Consider the following 18,865-nt stretch of genomic DNA (forward strand, 5'->3'; position numbering starts at 1 on the left):
TTTAAAGGGTAAGTCCTTACCCAACATTCAAGACTCTCTAAAATTCGATTCCAACTTAATTCTCCAAAAAGTTCACTTAAAGCAGTATTAACTAATCTAGGCAAATGGTCTGTAAGTTAAATACCAAATAGGCAACAGCATCTACTCACCTACAATCCCTTGCTTTTGCAGTTCTTTCTCCCTTGAAAGCCTCATTTCCTCCGTTTATCTCTGTAAGTTTCACTCAGGTTTTAAAGTCTAGTGTAAACCTTATATTCTCTACAAAGGCTTTTCACACAACGCATACAATTCTTATTTTCTCTAAGTCTCCTCTGGCATTTAATACAAACTGCTCTAGTGGAAGTTACCCGTTTAGGTAGAGGATGACATATCACTCAAGCAGGAACTTGTTAGTTTATAAATTCTTCGTATCCCTAAACATTCTCAACACAAGGCCTTGTAAATATCAGTAGGGTCAACAATTGTTAGTAATAACGACCTCACCTTGGTTTGAAACTGTTAACCAAATCTCCTCACCGATGGGTAGCTAGACTGGCTTCTCCACTAAAGCCACTATGATCCACTAGGGAAGGGGGACGACGTCGCCACCTGCAAGGTCAAAAGCAAAGTAAGGAGTAATGCGTGAAATCCGACTTTTATGCAGTGAGAGTGATAAGGCGCTGAGCCTTAGACAAAGGTCAGGCCACAAAACGGTCCCTGAAGACCACGCGCAATCTGCTCTAAGCATCCGGAGTAAAACAGCAAACAGCCTCCCGCTACTAGGGTCTGAGGCGGGGGGGATGGGTGGGCTGGAGCTTCCTCGCTGCCGATTGGCTCCCTGGGGCCAACGCCTCCGGCGATTGGTCTCTGCCGCAAGGGATACCGCGTCGGCACGCGACGCGGGCCTGGGATTCGAGGTACCAAGATGGCGGCTGAGGCGTTGAGGGCTAGGCGCCCCGTGTCCTCCTGCGGGCAGGTGGAGACGCACGGCCGGGCCCGGGGAGCCACCGAGGCCCTGTGCAGCCGGTGTGGAAGAAGGGCGCCCAGAGCTCTGGGTGAGAGGCGGGGGGTCAGTCCGCCTGCCGTCACGGGAACTGAGGAACAGGCAGAGTAGGGAGTGGTTGCGACGGCGAGGGAGCATGGGGCAGCCCAGGCCTCGAGCGCGCAGCCCGCTTTTGAGGTCCTGACGCCAAGGCCTGGAGAGCGGCTTTCCGCCCTGCTGCGCACTGACTGCCCTACTGATGGGTTCGCAGGTTCGAGAAAGGGGTAATGTGAGAATTGAACCGTCATTCTGTGGTAAAGAAACAACGAAACTTCATTTTCTTGCATAATTTTGTTGTGGTAACCAAAGGTTCCTGATATTTAAAAACGGATTATTAGGAGTGGGGGCGGGGGACTCGTTGCTCTTTTGGCTTAAAGCCTTGTTCAGAAGGCAGCCGGTTAGGTTTTGAGCATCTTGTGTTCAGTCTTGGGCCTTCCAGGGAGAACGCACGCCCATGCTCCGCTCACTGAGTCTCTCCTCAAGTGAAAACAGGTTCAGTTTATTTGACCCTAACCTCACAGGCCTTAGAGTGCTATGTCTCTGCAGGGGTGTGTTGTTGAAACTAAACTCGTGGAGCTCCCAGAGTCGTCTTATCACCCTGGGTAACTGTTATATTTTATACTTTCAAAGTGAACGTCCATTTTCTCAGTCGCTCCAGGATGGACTCTGCTTGGGAGACCTGAGCGTAGAGAAAGTTGGTTGTGTTTTCTTGGGGAGAGGCAAGTTCTCTTATCCGAATTTCGATTGCTACTGTTTCATAGAAAATCTCCATTATTTGATGATATAGTATTACAAAATAAAGTTTTAGAACATGACATCTTAAAATCACCTGTTCTTTCGTACATTTGTATTATAATGCTGAGAAGTACTCAATTGGAAAGATGGTGCCTATGCATGTGGAATTATCAAAGTGCTTTGTAAGCTGTAATGCAGCCCACGTTATTTCGACTTGTACAGTATCAGAAATCTTTAAAAGGTAAAACAGTTTTGATATCCTTAGTAACAGTATCTCTGGAATTTAAATTAGAGCTTTAAAATTTACCCTGGATTTAAACAAGTTTTAGATGTTTCATTAGCTTAAAAACTAAAGTTCTTTTTTTTAATCAAAAGAATGCAATTGTTTTAATATAAATCAGCAGGAACACTAATTTTATAGTAAATGAAGCCTCATTTTATCTAGTTTCTTTTCCCATTTTTTCTTGTAAAATCTTTTTAAATGACTTAAAATGACATAGTTATAACAAATATATTTATTATGATAAACCAGATTCCACTTGAGTATTAAAATGTTGGTATTAGATGGTATTTCCCTTCATAAATGCTTAATTTGTCGAAAATAACCTTTATACGGGTCATGTTTATGTGACAGTAGTAGCATCTGACTTCTGTCTTCTGTCTTTGCCAATGTCTTAGATCATTAAGAGAGGATTTTTTTTTTTTTTGAGCATAACTGATTTACAGTGTTTGTTTCAGGTGTACAGTAAAGTGAGTTAGTTTTATCAACACATCTACATATATCCACTCTCTTTTTTTTGTTGTTTTTGTTTTGGTTCTTTTCCCATTATAGACCATTACAGAAGTATTGAGTAGAGTTCCCTGTGCTATAGAGCAGGTTCTTGCTAGTTATCTATTTTACATATAGTAGTGAGTATATGTCAGTCCCCTTCTCCCAGTTTACCCTTTCCCATCCCCTGGTAACCATAAATTTGCTTTCTACATCTGTGACTCTACTTCTGTTTTGTAAGTTCATTTGTACCCCACCTTTTTTTAGGTTGCACATGTAATTGATATCATACGATATTTGTCTTTCTGTGTCTGACTTCACTCAGTATGACAATCTCTAGGTCCATCCATGTTGCTGCAAATGGCATTATTTTGTTCAAAGAGAAGGGTCTTGCCAGTTTGACCCTCACTGTCCCCTTCACAGGATGGGAAGTATAAATTCGCAGAGGGAAGTATGATCAAGTAGAAAGAACATTAGACTTGGAAACAGAACTAGATTGGAATCTGGATTATACCATTTATCCCAGATCACCAAAGTGTTTATCCATCTCTAGGTTGTCAAATATAATATCTACAGCCTGTTTAGCTATGATAATTATAATGATCAAATGGAGTATGTCAGATTTTTTATATGATTTTTTCTTTATATGATTGTAAGAGCTGGCAGATTCAAAGTGTTATAGGTACCAAATAACTATCTAAATGAATGCAAGCAATATTAATTATCTCTGCCTGGTTTTTCTTTCTTCTGACTTTTCTCCCTTCTGATTTATATTGTTTCTCTTCAATTTTAATAAGTCATCCATTTCTAACTAAATAGATACATTTTTCTGTAGAAGAGAATCCTTTTAATTTTCCCTTTTGATTATACTGAATATGCAACATTAACAAACTGAAAAGTTTAATTCACAGAAGAATTTCATCAGTAGGTCACCACCATGAACTTCACTGTGGACATACTTTTTGTGACCTGTGCTTATTAATGACTGAAGAATACAGCACAATCACATGCCCTGATTGTGAGGTAAGTGTTATTCTTCATATCGATCACATTATAACATAATGTTACAGGTAAAAATGGTAGAGAAATAAAGCATACTTCTAGTTAGGAACTAAAAACTTGGGGTTTTGCTGCTGAGTCTTTTTTTTTTTTTTTTTAATTTTAAAATCTTTAATTCTTACATGCGTTCCCAAACATGAACCCCCCTCCCACCTCCCTCCCCACAACATCTCTCTGGGTCATCCCCATGCACCAGCCCCAAGCATGCTGCACCCTGCGTCAGACATGGACTGGCGATTCAATTCTTACATGATAGTATACATGTTAGAATTCCCATTCTCCCAAATCATCCCACCCTCTCCCTCTCCCTCTGAGTCTTTTAAAAAAAGAAACCTGGCAAAAGATAAAGCTTTTCACATAACATTTTTGTAACTACTCAAAGTGATCAAAAAGAATGCAAGCTTAAGGTCATACACTTATCAGCCTGCATCTGTATTTTTTAAGATTTTTTGATGTGGACCATTTTTAGAGTCTTTATTGAATTGGCCAGAACATTGCCTCTATTTTATGGGCTTTTTGGTTTTTTTGACCCCGGGGCATGTGGGATCTTAGCTCTTTGACTAGGGCTTGAACCTTCATCCTCTGCATTGGAAGGTGTAGTCTTAATCACTGGACTGCCAGGGAAGTACTAAAATCTCTATCCCCTTTTTCTAAACTGATACCATGTAAGCAAATTTAGAATTTCCCTCTGCCCCTCAACCTTTGTGTGTCATTAAATTTACACTTGTAGAGATGTGTTAAAAAAAAAAAAAAAAGGCAGCAACATCCTAAAGTTAACTTTAGAAGTGCTAAAAATAATGCAGTTGCGCTAAAATCCATGCACTCTTGATAATGAGAACAAATTAAAGGATTTAAAATAAAATTTACTGAACTTTCTTTGCATTTACTGCAAATACAAGTGTTGCTTAGTTTATACGTGTATCTTCCTAGAAAGTTTTCTTAATCTCTATTTAATTCTTAATGTTCCACTTGAGAGATCAGATTTTGAAGATTTGTATCCATTATTTTCTGTGGCAGTGTGGCAGACAGTTAATATAGAGGCAGAAGACCTGGGATGCAGTCCTAGTTCTTGTGCCCTAATCCCGAGTTTCCTCATTTGTGAGATGGAAATAATACCTGCTTTTCTTATAGAATTGTAAAAGTCAAATCTGAATTATGTGAAAGTTCTCTCCAAGTTTTAAAATAAGCGCTGTGGTCTACCCTTGATTATTTAGATGTGGATTAACTGGTTTGCACGTTAACCATGATAAAAATACATGAGAGTAATGAGTTGCTTCAGTCGTGTCCAACTCTTTGCTACTGTATAGACTGAGGCACGTCAGCCTCCTCTGTCCGTGGGAGTCTCCAGGCAAGTATACTGGAGTGGGTTACCATTCCCTTCTCCAGGGGATCTTCCCAACCCAGGGATTGAACCTACATCTCTTATGTCTCCTGCATTGGCAGGCCGATTCTTTGCTACTGGTGCTACCAAGAATATATATAATAATGCATATTGTTTTTGTTGTTCAGTTGCTCAGCTGTGTCCAACTCTTTGCAACCCCATGGACTGCAGCACACAAGGCTTTCCTGTCCTTGACCATCTCCAGGAGCGAGCTCAAACTCGTGTCCATTGAGTTGGTGATGCCATCCAAACATCTCATCCTTTGTTGTCCTCTTTTCCTCCTGCCTTTGGTCTTTCCCAGAAGTAGGGCAGGGTCTTTTCTAATGAGTCAGCTCTTCACATTAGGTAGCCAAAGTATTAGAGCTTCAGCATCAGTCCTTCCAATGAATATTCAGGATTGATTTCCTTTAGGATTGACTGGTTTGATCTTACAGTCCAAGGGACTCTCAAGAGTCTTCTTCAGCACCACAGTTCAAAAGCATCAGTCCTTTGGCACTCAGGGCTTCCCTGGTGGCTCAGCTGGTAAAGAATCTGCCTGCAATGTGGGAGACCTGCCTGCAATGGTTCCATCCCTGGGTTGGGAAGATCCTCTGGAGAAGGAAAGGGCTACCCACTCCCGTATCCTGGCCTGGAGAATTCCATGGACTGTATAGTCCATGGGGTCGCAAAGAGTCAGAGAGGACTGAGTGACTTTCACTTTCGGCACTCAGCCTTCTTTATGGTCCAACTTTCACATACATATATAATAATATGTGTATAAACATACAAATGTGTGATTTGTGCAGGTTTCAATTGTAGCAGAAACATGTACACACTAGAAGATAGTTTGTTTTAGAATTACGTACTTTGTGAATCATGGCCTTTATTGTGGGAAATTCCTATTCCCTCTCCCTTTTTTTGACAGTAGCTAGCTCCATAGTTAAGACAAAAGGGAGCCTAGCTCCTGGTTGAAATAGAATATCCCTGACAGATTGAGTCTTGTGGTGGGTAAAGAGTGAATGAAGGGAAAAGAAAGAGACATTCCACTGTAACTGTCTCTGCCCATGTCTATCCTGTTCTGATATTAAAAAAACAGCAAGTTTATTAGAACAGTAACCTCTTGCCTTTTGTGGCAAATGACTTTGTGTTTAATGGTCTCTTAAAATACTAACGTATTATTTTTAGTGTTTTGGGTAACATCTAATCAAATGTTTATACTGTATTTACAGATACTGGTTTTTTATTTTGAAATTTACATTTATGTGTGCTTTTTTATTGAAGTATACTTGCTTTACAGTGCTGTTACAAATACTGGTTTTTTATTTTAGGATTGTAGCAAATCTATTTTGTATCATTTGACTAGTTCTGCCTCTCACTTTGGGAGACATGTGGTCTGTCCCATACTGCCCTCCTTTCCCCCTTTCTCCCTGTGCTATTATAAGCCACATAATTGACGGAGGACTGTATTCAGTCTTTTTTTTTTTTCTTTTTTTTTTTAAATATAAATTTATTTATTTTAATGGAGGTTAATTACTTTACAATATTGTATTGGTTTTGCCATACATCAACATGAATCTGCCACGGGTGTACATGTGTTCCCAATCCTGAACCCCCCTACCACCTCCCTCCCCATACCTTCTCTCTGGGTCATCTCAGTGCACCAGCCCCAAGCATCCTGTATCCTGGATTATTACTTTTAAATAATGTATGTGCTCTAAAAAGTAATACCTATATTCCCATTAGACTTATATTTATAATTTATCTTTAATGTTGAAGGCCCAGGTAATGCTATTTCAAGCTTAAGCCTAAAATGATTACATTCAGAGTTAATGGGCATGCTTATGTTCTTATTTCTGAGTTTGAGTACATATGAATTTATTTATCAGTCTTTATCTTTCGTAGTGGCATGGGTTTTTTAAATAACATCTCTGTTTTTGACTGATACTCTGTTCCATTCAGTCCCTCAGTCATGTCCAACTCTTTGAGACCCCATGGACTACAGCATGCCAGGTCTCCCTGTTCATCACCAACTCCTGGGGTTTACCTAAACTCAGCTCCATTGAGTTGGTGATGCCATCCAACCATCTCATCCTCTGTCGTCCCCTTCTCTTCCTGCCTTCACTCTTTCCCAGCATCAGGGTCTTTTCCATGAGTCAGCTGTTCAGATCAGGTGGCATAGTATTGGAGTTTCAGCTTCAACATCAGTCCTTCCAGTGAACACTCAGAACTGATCTCCTTTAGGATGAACTGGCTGGATCTCCTCGCAGTCCAAGGAACTCTCAAGAGTTTACTCCAACACCACATTTCAAAAGCATCAATTGTTCAGTGCTCAGCTTTCTTTATAGTCCAACTCTCACATCCATACATGACTACTGGAAAAACCATAGTGCTGACTAGACGGACCTTTGTTGGCAAAGTAATGTCTCTGCTTTTTAATATGCTGTCTAGGTTGGTCGTAACTTTTCTATCAAGGAGTAAGCATCTTTTTATTTCATGACTGCAGTGCTTTTGGAGCCCCCAAAACTGAAGTGATGGGACTGGATGCCATGATCTTAGTTATCTGAATGTTGAGCTTTAAGCCAACTTTTTCACTCTCCTCTTCTACTTTCATCAAGAGGCTTTTTAGTTCCTCTTCAGTTTCTGCCATAAGGGTGGTGTCATCTGCATATCTGAGGTTATTGATATTTCTCCCAGCAGTCTTGATTCCAGCTTGTGCTTCTTCCAGCCCAGCGTTTCTCATGATGTACTCTGCATAGAAGTTAAATAAGCAGGGTGACAGTATACAGCCTTGACATCCTCCTTTTCCTATTTGGAACCAGTCTGTTGTTCGATGTCCAGTTCTAACTGTTGCTTCCTGACCTGCATACAGATTTCTCAAGAGACAGGTCAGGTGGTCTGGTATTCCCATCTCTTAAACTATTTTTCACAGTTTGTGGTGATCCACACAGTCAAAGGCTTTGGCATAGTCAGTAAAACAGAAATAGATGTTTTTCTGGAACTCTCTTTGCTTTTTCGATGATCCAGCAGATGTTGGCAATTTGATCTCTGGTTCCTCTGCCCTTTCTAAAACCAGCTTGAACATCTGGAATTTCATGGTTCACATATTGCTGAAGCCTGGCTTGGAGAATTTTGAGCTTTGGTTTACTAGTGTGTGAGATGAGTGCAATTGTGTAGTAGTTTCAGCATTCTTTGGCATTGCCTTCCTTTGAGATTGGAATGAAAACTGACCTTTTCCAGTCCTGTGGCCACTGCTGAGTTTTCCAAATTTGCTGGCATATTGAGTGAAGCACTTTCACAGCATCATCTTTTAGGGTTTGAAATAGCTCAGCTGGACTTCCATCACCTCCACTAGCTTTGTTTGAAGTGAAGCTTTCTAAGGCCCACTTGACTTCACATTCCAGGATGTCTGGCTCTAGGTGAGTGATCCACACCATTGTGATTATCTGGATTGTGAAGATCTTTTTTGTATAGTTCTTCTGTGTATTCTTGCCACCTCTTCTTAACATCTACTCCTGTTAGGTCCCTACTGTTTCTGTCCTTTATTGAGCCCATTTTTGCATGAAATGTTACCTTAGTATCTCTAATTTTCTAGAAGAGATCTCTAGTCTTTCCCATTCTGTTGTTTTCCTCTATTTCTTTGCACTGCTCACTGAGGAAGGCTTTCTTATCGCTCCTTGCTGTTCTTTGGAACTCTGCATTCAAATAGGTGTATCTTTCCTTTTCTCCTTTGCTTTTGGCTTCTCTTTTTACAGCTCTTTGTAAGGCCTCCTCAGACAGCCATTTTGCTTTTTTGCATTTCTTTTTCTTGGGGATGGTCTTGATCCTATCCCCTGTATAATGTCACAAACCTCCGTCCACAGTTCATCAGGCACTCTGTCTATCAGATCTAGTTCCTTAAATCTGTTTATCACCTCTACTGTATAATCATAAGGGATTTGATTTAAGTCATACCTGAATGGTCTAGTGGTTTTCCCTACTTTTTTCAGTTTAAACCTGAATTTGGCAATAAGGAGTTCATGATGTGAGTCACAGTCAGCTCCCGGTCTTGCTTTTGCTGACTGTATAGAGCTTCTTTATCTTTTGCTGCAAATAATATAATGAATCTGATTCAGTGTTGACCATCTGGTGATGTCCATGTGTAGAGTCTTCTCTTGTGTTGTTGGAAGAGGGTGTTTTCTATGACCAGTGTGTTCTCTTGAGAAAACTATTAGCCTTTGCCCTACTTCATTCTGTACTCCAAGGCCAAATTTGCCTGTTACTCCAGGTGTTTCTTGACTTCCTACTTTTGCATTCCAGTCCTATTAATGGTTAATAATAACCATTCTATAGTTATATACAGCAATATGACAGGTTTTATTTAAGAATATGACCATACTTAGATTCCATTACAAAAATACTGGCATTTTATTGATCATTTGGACCTAAGTCTAAAAATACATTGGGCCATGAGAAAATGACAAATTAATCCATCATAGGTAATTAATATATATTAAAATCACATGTGGATTGGAATAACCTACAAATTGAAAATGTAAACTAGAAGAGACTATAGGTAATTGTTTAATCTTGGATAGAGAAGCCTTGTTATTCATCACTGAAGTCAGAACCCACGAAGAAAGTGAAAGTTGCTCGGTTAGGTTGGACTCTTTGTGACCCCATGGACTGTAGTCCATGGAATTCTCCAGGCCAGAATACTGGAGTGGGTGACCATTTCCTTCTTCAGGGTATTTTCCCAGCCCAGGGATGGAACCCAGGTCTCCCGCATTGCAGGTGGATTCTTTACCAGCTGAGCCACCAGGGAAGTCAGAAGCCGCAGAGAAAATGCTGGTTAAATTTGCGCACTATTTTTCTGCTACAAGTAGCAGAAAACAAACAAGCAAAAACACCACCGTATATAAAACTTAAGCAACAAGCTATTCTGGAGTAGGGGGGAAAAGATCTTTTTTTTTTTTTTTTTCCTATGTTCAACGCAGGATACAGCATGCTTGGGGCTGGTACATGGTGATGACCCAGAGAGATGTTATGGGGAGGGAGGTGGGAGGAGGGTTCATGTTTGGGAACGCATATACACCCGTGCTGGATTCATGTCAACGTATGGCAAAACCTATACAGTATTGTAAAGTAAAATAAAGTAAAAATAAAAATAAAAAGGTAATAAAATAAAAATAATAAAATAAAATCTTTATAGTATATATCAGAAGTTAAGACTCTCAAAATTTTAACTGAAATCTTTTAAATCAGTTGTATTTAATATTTTCTTAAATTTTCTGGGTGAAATGTCCTGTATCAAATCTGTTAGTAGTAACAATAACCTCTTACTATGAAATGCCAAGCCAAAGGGGCATAAATGAGGAGGTGGGTAGAAATTAAGATTTTAGCCCTCAATTTTAGTGGGTACTCTTAAAAATATTTGTGCAATCTGTTTTTTTTTTAAGTAACACTTTTCCTTTATTATCTAATAATAGATAACTGTCATTGGTACATTATACTTAAAAGCTTGCCAGAACATCCTCTTCCCCACAAAACATTAACCCCACTTTTAACATTTAGTAGTCTGCTACATTCCTTCCAGCATTAACCTATTGTCATAAATGTCTCCTACATTATTTTTAATGGCTGTACAATAAACCATGGTACATCAATGCTATAATATAATCTCTTTATGATAAACACTAGGTGGCTTCAGATTTTTTTACTAGGGTTTTGCACAATTCCTCAAACTCACTCCCACCAAAAAAAAGTTCCACCAACAGGTTCTGTTAATTATTAGGTCTAAAAAAATCCATGTTTGTCATATTTTTTTAATGTTTGACAATTTAATGGGCAAAAAATGGGTATCTGTTTTAAATTGAAATTCCCTGAATACTAGTGAAATTGATCAATTTTTCAGCTCTTTATGGATCAACCTCTCAGTTCTTTATGGAAAATCTTTAAGAGATCCTTCCAGGTCCTTTCCATAGTTTCCTTTTGAATTGTATTTTTCCTAAATTGTAAGACTACTTCATGTGATAGAGATAGTAACACTTTGTTCTGTGTGTTTTAACTCTTTTCTCCCAGTTTTTCACGCTTAGTTTTTTTATATTTAACCATTCAGAAATGTTTCCGTTTTCATTTGTTTTATCCCCCTCCTTCATGGCTTCTAAGTTTTCTTTGATTAGGCAAAACTTTCATCTCAGAGGTATACATTATTTTATTTTTTTAATACATTTATCTTTTATTTTTTAGGAAGGTCCCTATTAGGTCCCTTTCTAATATATTTTATATGATGTAAGGTGGTTATGTAACTTTCTTCTTCAGAATTATTAGCTGATCCACACCATTTATTGGATTATCTTTTGTCTTTTTTTTTTTTTTTTTAAGGCCTTAGTTTATTCTCTCTCATGAAAAATCTGCACAGTCACCACAGATATAGTCACTGCAGAATCTTTACTGCTTCTTGCCAGGACCAGCATTGGACTTTGCAGCCCCCCTGACTTTCTTCATTCTGTTCTTGCATTCCTTTTGCTGTTTTCTTGAGGTCTTTTTCTTCTCATCTAGGCTGTCTTATAAGCCTGTATTTGAGCTCATTCTTTGTGTAATCCAAGGGTTCATAAACCATGCCAATGCCAGTTGTCTTGCCACCACCAAAATAGATTCTGAATCCAAATACAAAAATGACATCTGGTCTTGTACATTTTGGCTAGTTTTTCATGAATTTCTGTTTTAGTTACTGTTGCCTTCCCAGAGTGAAGAACCTAGATTACCATTTATTTCCACTGAAGTAGTCGCTTGGTCATGAATTTCCTGGTCTGAATAGTTACTGGGTCATTCATGATGGCAGCTGTCTTCAGGCAGCCAGAGAGTTAAAGAGCTTTTTTGTCTATTTAATTGAACTCCAAAATCACTGCAGATGGTGACTGCAGCCATGAAATTACAAGATGCTTACTGGAAGAAAAGTTACGACCAACCTAGACAGCATATCAAAAAGCAGAGACATTACTTTGCCAACAAAGGTCTGTCTAGCCCGGGCTATAGTTTTCCAGTAGTCGTGTATGGATGTGAGAGTTGGACTATAAAGAAAGCTGAGTGCCAAAGAATTGATGCTTTTGAACTGTAGTATTGGAGAAGACTCGAGAGTCCCTTGGACTGCGAGGAGATCCAGCCAGTCTATCCTAAAGGAGATCAGTCCTGGGTGTTCATTGAAAGGACTGATGTTGAAGCTGAAACTCCAATACTGTGGCCACCTGATATGAAGAGTTGACTCATTGGAAAAGACCCTGAGGCTGGGAAAGATTGAAGGCAGGAGGAGAAGGGGACAACAGAGGATAAGATGGTTGGATGGCATCGCCGGCTCAATGGACATGAGTTTGGGTAAACGTCAGGAGTTGGTGATGGACAGGGAGGGCTGGCGTGCTGCATTCCATGGGGTCTCAAAGAGTTCAACATGACTGAGTGACTGAACTGAATTGAAATACCACTTATAGTCTGTATGAGATTCCTGTATAGTGAATCTGTTTCAGGGCTTTGTTCCGTTTATTTACATTTGACCCCTGACAACTCAGGTTTGAATTGGGTAGGTTTACTTATATGTGGTTATTTTTCAGTAGCAAATACTACAGTAGGGGCTCTGTGGTTGGTTGAATCTGAGGATGCAGAGGAACCACAGATACAGAGTGAAAGTGTTAGTCGCTCAGTCGTCTCCTTCTCTTTTGTGTATGGACTGTATATAGCCCACCAGGCTCCTCTGTCCATGGGATTCTCTGTGCAAGAATACTGGAGTGGGCTGCTATGCCCTTATCCAGAGATCTTCCCAACCTAGGGATCAAACTCCGGTCTCCCACATTGCAGGCAGATTCTTTACCATCTGAGCCACATTGTGGTCAGAAAAGATGCTTGGAATGTTTCAGTTTTTTTGAATTTACTAAGGCTAGATTTATGGCCCAGGATGTGATCTGTCCTTGAGAAGGTTCCGTGTGCACTTGAGAAAAAGGTGAAATTCATTGTTTTGGGGTGAAATGTCCTATAGATATCAATTAGGCCTAACTGGTTCATTGTATCGTTTGTGTTTCCTTGTTAATTTTCTGTTTAGTTGATCTATCCATAGGTGTGAGTGGGGTATTAAAGTCTCCCACTGTTATTGTGTTACTCTTAACTTCCCCTTTCATACTTGTTAGCATTTGCCTTACATATTGCAGTGCTTCTATGTTGGGTGCATATATATTTATAATTGTTATATCTTCTTCCTGGATTGATCCTTTGATCATTATGTAGTGTCCTCGTGTGTCTCTCTTCACAGCCTTTAAAGTCTATTTTATCTGATATGAGTATTGCTACTCCTCCTTTTTTTTGGTCTCCATTTTCATGAAATATCTTTTTCCAGCCCTTCATTTTCAGTCTGTATGTGTCCCTTGTTTTGAGGTGGATCTCTTGTAGACAGCATATATAGCGGTCTTGTTTTTGTATCCATTCAGCCCGTCTTTGTCTTTGGTTGGGGCATTCAGCCCATTTACATTTAAGATAATTATTGATAAGTATAATCCCATTGCCATTTACTTTGTTGTTTGAGGTTTGAGTTTATACACCCTCTCTGTATTTCCTGTCTAGAGAAGATCCTTTAGCATTTGTTGAAGAGCTGGTTTGGTGGTGCTGAATTCTCTCAGCTTTTGCTTGTCTGTAAAGCTTTTGATTCCTCCTTCATATTTGAATGAGATCCTTGCTGGGTACAGTAATCTGGGTTGTAGGTTTTTCTCTTTCATCACTTTAAGTATGTCCTGCCATTCCCTCCTGGCCTGAAGTGTTTCTATTGAAAGATCAGCTGTTATCCTTATGGGAATCCCCTGGTGTGTTATTTGTTATTTTTCCCTTGCTGCTTTTAATATTTGTTCTTTGTGTTTGATCTTTGTTAATTTGATTAATATGTGTCTTGGGTTGTTTCGCCTTGGGTTTATCCTGTTTGGGACTCTCTGGGTTTCTTGGACTTGGATGACTATTTCCTTCCCCATTTTAGGGAAGTTTTCAACTGTTATTTCCTTAAGTATTTTCTCATGGCCTTTCTGTTTGTCTTCTTCTCCTGGGACTCCTATAGTTTGAATGTTGGGGCATTTAACATTGTCCCAGAGGTCCCTGAGGTTATCTTCATTTCTTTTAATTCATTTTTCTTTTTTCCTCTCTGCTTCATTTATTTCTACCATTCTATCTTCAACATCACTTATCCTATCTTCTGCCTCCATTATTCTACTGTTGGTTCCCTCCAGAGTGTTTTTGATCTCATTTATTGCATTATTCGTTATTGATTGACTCATTTTTATTTCTTCTAGATCCTTGTTAAACATTTCTTGCATCTTCTCAATCCTGTCTCCAGGATTTATCTGTATTTATCTGTATGCTATTTATCTGTAACTCCATTTTGTTTTCAAGGTTTTGGATCATTTTTACTCTCATTATTCTGAGTTCTTTGTTAGGTAGACTCCTATCTTCTCTTCATTTGTTTGGTTTGGTGGGCATTTATCATGTTCCTTTACCTGCTAAGTGTTTCTCTGCCTTTTCATCTTGTTTAGATTGCTGAGTTTGGAGTGGCCTTTCTGTATTCTGGCAGTTTGTGGTTCCTCTTTATTGTGGAGGTTCCTCCCTGTGGGTGGGGTTGGATGAGTGTCTTGTCAAGGTTTCCTGGTTAGGGAAGCTTGCATCAGGGTTCTGGTGGATGGAGCTGGTTTCTTCTCTCTGGAGTGCAATAAAGTGTCCAATAGTGAGCTGGGTTTGGTGTGACTTTGGGCAGCCTGTATATTGAAGCTCAGGGCTAAGTTCCTGCGTTGCTGGAGAATTTGCATGGTATGTCTTGTTCTGGAACTTGTTGGCTCTTTGGTAGTGCTTGGTTTCATTGTAGGTATGGAGGCTTTTGATTGATCTCTTATCGATTAATGTTCCCTGGAATCAGGAGTTCTCTGGTGTTCTCAGGTTTTAGGCTTAAGCCTCCTGCCTCTGGATTTCAGTCTTATTCTTACAGTAGCGTCAAGACTTCTCCATCCATACAGCACCAATGATAAAACATCTAGGTTAATGGTGAAAAGATTCTGCACAGTGGGGGACACCCAGAGAGGTTCACAGAGTTACATGGAGAAGAGAAGAGGGAGGGAGGACATAGAGGTGACCAGGAAGCGAAAAGGGGGAATCAAAAGGAGAGAGACAGATCTAGGCAGTAATCAGTTTTATAGCCCGGAACACACACAGAAATTCACAGAGTTGGAAAGAGAAGAGAAGGGGGAGGGAGGAGATAGAGGTGACCTGGGGGAGAAAAAGGAGAGTCAAAGGGGGAGGGTAATCACGCCAGTAATCACACTCCTAAGTAAAAATGGGTACTGAAGATTTGATTCTTAAAGGTACAAAATTGATAACAAATACCAAATAGCAAAGATTAAAAAATCTAAAGGTTAAACTCTCAAAAATACAATATTAAAAAAAAACACAAAAATTATAAAAAATATATATGAAGTTTGCTTTAAAAATAGTGTCTTTTTTGCAAGGTAATAGGTTATAAAAATGAAAATTAAAGAAGTAATAGAAGACTTAAAATTAAAAAAAAATTTTTAATGATAATAGTAAAAATATACGTAGGAATTTCTCTGGAGCTGTTGTGGGCAGTGTGGGGTCAGTTCAGTTTCTGATAGTTCCAGCTTATACTTCTCAAGATCTGTAGGCCCCTTCCAGTGTAATCGGTGCTAACTACAGGGTTTTAATCTATTGTACCTGTCACTTCCAGGTTCCCTCTTTATTTTGGCTTCTTCTGTTTGCAGGTCTCTTCAATGTCTAATTTCCGTCCTGACACAAGGGGGCGAAGGTGGTCACTTATATAGGCTCACTCAGTCGTGCTGTGGGGAGGGAGGAACGCTGCAAACAAATATCACTGGCTTGTGTGGGGAGTGCTCGCAGTGTCTGGGCCACACTGGGTTTGCCCCAACTCGTGGGATGTGTGCTTTGCCAGTCTACACTGCTCAGGCTCCAGGTTGCTCTGCAAGGGAACTGTCTAATGCAGGCCCTGGGTTGCATGCACTTCTCAGGTCTAAGCCGCTCAGGTTCAGGATCTCGGGTACTCTGCAAAGGCGCAGACTCGTTTGGGCCTGCATTTTGTGCCCTTCCCAGGTCCGAGCTGGTCAGGTGACCAGGTGTTTGGCGAGTGCACTCTGCTTAGGTGTGGTGCATCTTATCACCTCCCCGGTCCCAGCTGCTCGGTTTACTGGGTGGCAGCTGGCGCACCATTTCAGGTATGCCATGGGTCTCTTCTGGGGAGCTGATCTCTGGCTGCGACCCTCCTGGCGGATGTCAACCATCCAGAATCCCAGGAAGTCTTGGTTAGCAACTGGAAGCCTGCTCGCAGTTTGGTAGGAATGCCCTCTCTGGGGCTGAGTTTGCCCCTTTCTGGCTCTTGCTGCCGCCCACCTGCCTCCGGTGGGGGATGTGCTGGTCCGCAGCCGGCTAGCTCTTCTCTGGTTTTCTCTCAGTCCTTTGTTCTGTGAGCGGGCCTGCAGTGCCTTAGGTTAGGGCTTTTCGCAAGATAGTTCTCTCTCTCTCTCTTTTTTCCCTCTCTCTCTGGCTATCCCACAGTTTGGGTTGCTATCTCACGTTAGCTCCCTCCGATTGCCCTCAGGGCATTCAGGCCTGGTCCTTACCCTAAGCAATGCAGCCCGCTCCTTCCTGTTCAGCCCCCCGCTCGCTGGTGGCGGATATAAGCTTTTGGGCTACTTCTCTGCTGGAAGTTGTCGTTAGGCACGTAATCTGTGGGTTTTATTTATTTTTCTTCCTGGTTATATTGCCGTCTGAGATTCCAAAACTCCCCACAGAACCACTGGTGAGAGGTTTTCCTGGTGTTTGGAAACTTCTCTTTAAAGATTCCCTTCCCGGGATGGGTCTCCATCCCTAACTCTTGTCTCTCTTTTTATCTTTTATATTTTGTCCTACATCCTTTCGAAGACAATGGGCTGCCTTTCTGGGTGCCTGATTTCCTCTGCCAGCATTCAGAGGTGGTTTTGTGGAATTTGCTCAGCATTCAAATGTTCTTTCGATGAATTTGTGGGGGAGAAAGTGGTCTCCCTGTCCTATTCCTCTGCCATCTTAGGACCGCCTCCTATCTTTTTCTTATTAAAGTTATTCCCAAGTATTTTATAGTTTCGGACATACCCTAAGATAGCATTGTAAAAAACTTCACAGTAAAATTTTAAAGTAATGCTGACAAGAATTTCCTTTAGAAGTGTGGTTAACTGTAAAGAAACCTGAGCGCCAAAGAATTGATGCTTTTAAACTGTGGTGTTGGAAAAGACGCTTGAGAGTCCCTTGAACTGCAAGGAGACAAACCAGTCAGTCCTAAAGAAAGTCAGTCCTGAATATTCAGTGGAAGGACTGATGTTGAAGCTGAACATCAGCTTTGGCCACTTGATGCAAAGAACTGACTCACTGGAAAAGACCCTGATACTAGGAAAGATTGAAGGCAAGAGGAGAAGGGAACGACAGAGGATGAGATGGTTGGATGGCATCACTGACTTGATGGACATAAGTTTGAGCAAGCTCTGGGAGTTGGTGATGGACAGGGAAGCCTGGCGTGCTGCAGTCCATGGGGTCATGAAGAGTTGGACATGACTGAGCAACTGAACTGAAAATATTTTAGTTCTGTTTAATTATTTTTAGTTCTGTTTAGTTGATAGTTGCCAAATTACCGATTTCCTCAAAAATTAAAATAGGATATAAATGTCACTTACGTATGTTTTTCTTTGACTTAAAGATGATGTAAGGATCTTTTCATTTTTCTATGAATAGCACACTAGTTTTTTTGAATTCTGTATAAACAATTTACTGAATGATTTTTTGGATTTTTGTTTTTAATCTTTTGTCCTAAGGTTGCTACAACTATAAATACAAAACAAGAATACTGCCCAATAGATGGATGTAGTAAAGAAGATTCGTTTATGGAAAAATTGCAGCCTAAAAAGTATGTTCCATGTGCACTTATTTTAGTATTTAAAATTCATTGATATCAGTATCTCTAACCCATTGTTTACAGAATGCTCTTTAAGTTTATAATTTGTCTGAGCTGTTAATGAAGTGAAGAATCCAACTTCTAAAGAAGCAACATTACTATGTCCTCATTTAAAGTGAGGGGAAACAATTCACAATTACCATTTCTTCACCCTACTTAATTCTTTTAGTCTCTTTTGCATACCTCAGCTCTTCCAGATTCTTTGCTGCTCTGTGGTTCTTCATGGCCTATCCGATAAAATCCAGAATCCTTTAGGCTAGCATTCCTGACTTTTCACATTATTGCTGCAGGTCCCCTGTCCAGGTTTAAATGGGTGCTTAGAAACCAACAGAACAGTTATTTATTTAGAAAATAAAACCACTTGGCTAAAGTCTACTTACTGGTTATTGATAGAGCCAGAGGTAGAACTCAGGCTCACTGAATGCCAGTACTGCTCCCACCTCCTCTATTTGTATTCCATCAATCACTTCCTCCATAACCTCTTGAGTGGAATGATTAGAGTAAATCTTTAGGAATCTTTGGGGCCATAACAATTGGGACATCTTCAGGAATCTAGCAGTTGACTTACCAGGTGAGGGAGGCTGACTTTTTTTTTAAAGAGTGCTAAGCTTTTGAAATGTGGTGTTGGAGAAGACTCTTCAGAGTCTCTTGGACTGCAAGGAGATCCAACCAGTCCATTCTGAAGGAGATCAGCCCTGGGATTTCTTTGGAAGGAATGATGCTAAAGCTGAAACTCCAGTACTTTGGCCACCTCATGCGAAGAGTTGACTCATTGGAAAAGACTCTGATGCTGGGAGGGATTGGGGGCAGGAGGAGAAAGGGACGACAGAGGATGAAATGGCTGGATGGCATCACTGACTCGATGGACGTGAGTCTGAGTGAACTCCGGGAGTTGGTGATGGACAGGGAGGCCTGGCA

The 18,865-nt window shown here is 40.4% G+C and overlaps 1 protein-coding gene and 1 pseudogene across 1 annotated transcript in view; one reads left to right on the plus strand and one right to left on the minus strand.

Moving 5' to 3' along the window:
- The window catches only part of RNF17 (ring finger protein 17), a 115,641-nt gene continuing 97,680 nt past the window's right edge, over positions 905-18,865 (plus strand). Inside the window, exons 1-3 of the mRNA XM_018056328.1 lie at positions 905-1,034; positions 3,454-3,548; positions 17,808-17,899. Of these exons, the coding sequence (XP_017911817.1) occupies positions 905-1,034; positions 3,454-3,548; positions 17,808-17,899 (317 nt within the window). The remainder of the gene's footprint in view (positions 1,035-3,453; positions 3,549-17,807; positions 17,900-18,865) is intronic.
- LOC102174219 lies at positions 11,343-11,756 on the minus strand (annotated as a pseudogene).

Source organism: Capra hircus, chromosome 12, assembly GCF_001704415.2.
Source record: "Capra hircus breed San Clemente chromosome 12, ASM170441v1, whole genome shotgun sequence".
NCBI classification, from domain to species: Eukaryota; Metazoa; Chordata; class Mammalia; order Artiodactyla; family Bovidae; genus Capra; species Capra hircus.